This window comes from Balaenoptera musculus, chromosome 1, assembly GCF_009873245.2.
Source record: "Balaenoptera musculus isolate JJ_BM4_2016_0621 chromosome 1, mBalMus1.pri.v3, whole genome shotgun sequence".
Lineage (NCBI taxonomy): Eukaryota > Metazoa > Chordata > Mammalia > Artiodactyla > Balaenopteridae > Balaenoptera > Balaenoptera musculus.
Genome location: NC_045785.1, coordinates 125,054,970 through 125,059,227, shown reverse-complemented (window position 1 = coordinate 125,059,227; position 4,258 = coordinate 125,054,970). Strand labels below are relative to the sequence as shown.

Here is a 4,258-nt window from a genome sequence, read left to right as displayed (position 1 = left end):
TAGCTCTGGACCTGGAAGATGTTCTGTTTCCTCCAAAGTCATAGGTCAGATATAAAATCTCTCATGATGAGCAAAGTGGATCACTGAAACTTGAGGGCGTTTCAGAGCAGGGTGAGACTAGGTTGGTTAGAGTTGCTGTAGGTCAGAGTGGAAGGAGAGTTTAGAAGACCAGAAATCATATGTGATGAGCAGATGACTCTGAATCTTTGCCCTTGGAACTAAAGGTGAGGTTCACGTACTTCTTTCTTAACTTGGCTACCCCAGAAAACAAAGCTTCCACGCTATGACTGCGTTACATGCTATCTTGGGGGAGGAAAGGAGTGAGGGGAAAGCAATGTGAGCCAAGAATAGAGGGAAAGCCAACAAAACAATGCATCACTGAGTTGTCTTTTACTCCATATGAGTACCTGCTTGATTCTGCTGGACCGGCTTTTCAAAGCTAGATTGTTATTCTTGGGGGAGAAAGAAAATTTATTCACTGGTTTCCATCTACCACCTGTCAAAGTTCCACCCACAGAGTCTTAACTTCCCCAAACTCTGGGTCATGCATGTGTGGGCTCCATGTTGGGTCCTACACCATCCCATGCCTCATGGTCAACGGGATGGGAGGCAAGAGGCACTTGGCATAGGCATGAGATGAGACACTGTCAGGTTTTACCTGTGTAAAACTGGTGGCCACAATGGTGGCTAGAGCAAGAGTCAAGTGAGGCTGAGAGGATCTGAAATTGCACAGAAGAGGTTTCTGATATAACACCCTTAAAGTAATTTTGAAAAAAAAGGACATCCTTTTACGTTATAAGGTTGATGTCTAAATTTTTTTTTGTCATTAGTTTAAATAATGGCAAAGGATAGCATTCCTAGCTTATCATAAATGCTGATTAACATTTTAAAACAAAATTGGGTTCTGGTTTCAGGTATGATGACTAAGACTCTACTGGATGACCACTCAACTTCCATCCACATAGAAAATAGCTGCAAAGTCTGGACCTAACACCAAACCAAACCAAACCAAACCAAACCAAACCAAAAAACCAGAAAATCAGTATCTGAAGGTACTGGAGAGCAAGCAGAAGTATACCAACTCTGGTGGGAAGTTCATACTTGTGTGGAGAGGGAAGACTGAATTAAATAAATAAATTTCTGTCTCTGCGGCATTTAGCTTGAGGCTAAGTACAGCCTGCATGTGGCAACAGCACACGTGATAAAACTTGCAATCCTTCAGGCCTGGAGAATTAGAAAATTGAAGTTAGGAAACTTACTAACTTTAATAGTAAAGAGCGTGGGTAAATTCTGGAAGGGAAGAACCAGAGTAGGGACCCCCAAATGCTATCTATCCACATCTCTGACTGGACTCCTGAACTACGCATGGGCAGAGCAGACTCAAAGCAGCCAGCTAAAGATGAAAAAGATCTGAAGAGATCCAAGTTGCCATAGAAGAAACAGAGTTTGCAATTCAAGCCCAGCCAAGGAAAAATACCTGCTAAAACAAATTTCCTCTTTGGAGAAAAATAACAGAATCCATATTTTCCACACTATGGCATTCATAATGTTCGGCATAGAATTCCAAGTTATGTTTCACATGAAGGAACAAGGAAATAAAGCATATTCTCGAAAGAAAAGAACATGAAGCAGATCAGACGCTGAGATTAAATGGATGTTGGAACTAACAGACAATGATTTTAAAGTAGCTATTATAATTATTCTCAATGAAGTAAAACAAAATATGTTTTTAATAAAGGAAAATCTCAGTAAATACAAAATTATTATATCATTCTTTTCACCATATCCAGTTGAATTTTAATATTTTAGTGATTAAATATTAAAAAATTGCATGAACATTTCTTTTTTAATGGTCAGAAATTTTACATTTTTTTCTCCTTGAAATAAAAATTTCATTTTACTACTCCCACAGAATTTTATCTAAATATAAAATAGTATGGTTCACATATTTTGATTATTATCATAATTCTCTTAAAATATATTAAAAAATTTTTTTTTCTTTTCTTTTTTTTTTTTTTTTTTGTAGTTTAGAATCTTTACTTAGTCACACAACATCAAGAGTAAGTTAGTCCGAGGGCAGTGCGCCATTCCATCACCTGGGACCTTCTCTCCCCCCTGCACACTCCACAACGCAGTATAATCAAATGGCGCCTTCGTCTAGAATAGAATGTTTAAATGATACCTGTTCAATAACTGTCCTTGCTTCTTTGTGGTGTTGGGAAAGGAAAAAAAAAGAAACAAAAACCAAAAAAAAAACAAGAAAGCAACAGAACCCAAACCCTCTGCAAGCCGCTTGGTACCTATCTTCCCAGGGCATTTTTAGTGGAGTTTCTGCTGGGCCCTGACCTCTGCCCTACTACATCAGTGAGGACAGAGGCCGTGGGACAGGTTTGGGCATCTGTACTGGAGTAGAAAGAGGAAACAAACACAAGTCGGGCCACAAGTGGATTCTGGCACATTTGTTTTTTAAATTGTATACAAAGTTTTTTTTGTTTGTTTGTTTGTTTTTAAAAAATTTATTTATTTATTTATTTATGGCTGTGTTGGGTCTTCGTTTCTGTGCGAGGGCTTTCTCCAGTTGCGGTGAGCGGGGTCCACTCTTCATCGTGGTGCGCGGGCCTCTTCACCATCGCGGCCTCTCTTGTTGCGGAGCACAGGCTCCAGACGCGCAGGCTCAGTAGTTGTGGCTCACGGACCCAGTCGCTCCGCGGCATGTGGGATCCTCCCAGACCAGGGCTCGAACCCGCGTCCCCTGCATTGGCAGGCAGACTCTCAACCACTGCGCCACCAGGGAAGCCCTCTGGCACATTTTTAGATGAGGTTAAAAAATGTCATGGTGTGCACAGGGAGCTGGCAAAGGACTTTTCTGTGGGAGGTAATGCCTGTAGGCAGAATAAACTGTCCAGTCTACTCTTGGGGAGGAGCTCCCTGTGGTAAGAACAGAGGAACTAGGGGGCCTCGAGGAAGGTGTTGGTTCGGAAGATGGAGGAGACCATCTTGCCGGTGGCGTTGATGGTGCCTTCGCTGTCTGAGCTGGACTCAGAGTCGCTGCTCCCAGAGTAGGCGCCCAAACCTGGGAGGATACCGATACAGATGGCAGCGGAGGGGCAGTGGATGGAGGGACCACTCGGAGATGTGATTCCAAGAGACAGGCAGGACGGGGCTTCTTGATTCTTGTCATCTGGGTCAGGGTCCGATTTCAGTCTTTTCACACCGTTGCCACTCTCTGAGCTCTTATGCTTCACAGCTCCTGCCAACAGCTTTGCCTGGGAGAACTTGGTCTTGGTTTCTGTGGGTTTCACAGCCACTTTCTTCTCCACTTCCTTCTTGTTTTCTTGAGAAATTCCAACCTTGTTGAGATTACTTCCGTATTCCTTCAGTTCTTTCAGTTCTTCTCTTCGCTGCTTTTCTATTAGTTCCTGCTGCCGAGAAACCTCATCAAGGAAGTTGGTCTCATCTTCGTCTAAGCCTCTTACCATGTTTTTGAATTTGAACTGTTCTTCATACTCCTGCTGCTTCCTATCTTTCTGTTCCTGTAGCCTTTCATTTAGAGACCGAGGGTCATAAACCTCCTCTGGGCATTCTTCTGGATCTTCAGGTTTTCGAACTTTCTCCCATTCTTCTTGCCTCCTTTTGCGCCATTCATCTAATTCTGCCCCAGACACAAACCTCTTTTTGATAACAAGGTTACCATCATCCCCTCCATCCATAATGGAACAATCAGTCTACCAGCTTGCGGGAGGCGAGACCCCCTCACCTTGGCGGCGCCCACCCCAAACCGCCACCGCAAGGGCCGCTCGTTCTTAAGGAAAAAGAAAAAGAAAGAAAGTAAAAACAGCCATTTAAAATTTTTGTTTTATGTACTAGCATAAGGTTCTAGGTGTTAAAAGTCTATTTTAAATTGAATCATTATTCTCTATAGTATTACTATAGAATTGGTCAAAACAATGCAAATATATTACACATTTTGATAGATATTCAATGGAATAAAATTGTATTGCAAATGCATATCTTGATAAAACAGATGAGGTTATTTTATTTTTTCAATTTGTTTCTGTATTCTTGGATGGATATTACTGCTAGTGTAAGCTAATGTTTTTATTTTTTATAGGTGTGAATATTGAGAAACTGCATTCATATAAGCAAGTGGATAGAACTGAAAGGGGGATTATATCAGTAGCAGTCAATAGTTATTGTTCACTAAAAATGATTCTTAATGATCCATCAACTAACATCTTCAATTTTGTAGAAAGCAAAG

General features: G+C 41.4%; 1 protein-coding gene across 1 annotated transcript; it reads right to left on the bottom strand.

The window, feature by feature from the left end:
- Positions 1 to 2,780: 2,780 nt before the first annotated feature.
- LOC118904597 (PSME3-interacting protein-like) lies at positions 2,781 to 3,834 on the bottom strand. Its single transcript, XM_036870821.1, has one exon. It carries the CDS (start codon positions 3,708 to 3,710, stop codon positions 2,949 to 2,951), a length of 762 nt encoding a protein of 253 aa, XP_036726716.1. The 5' UTR covers positions 3,711 to 3,834; the 3' UTR covers positions 2,781 to 2,948.
- Positions 3,835 to 4,258: the final 424 nt, after the last annotated feature.

What these genes read in the sequence shown, in the direction of transcription:
- LOC118904597 (XM_036870821.1), bottom strand. Translation starts at nt 3,710, where the DNA reads ATGGATGGAGGGGATGATGGTAACCTTGTTATCAAAAAGAGGTTTGTG.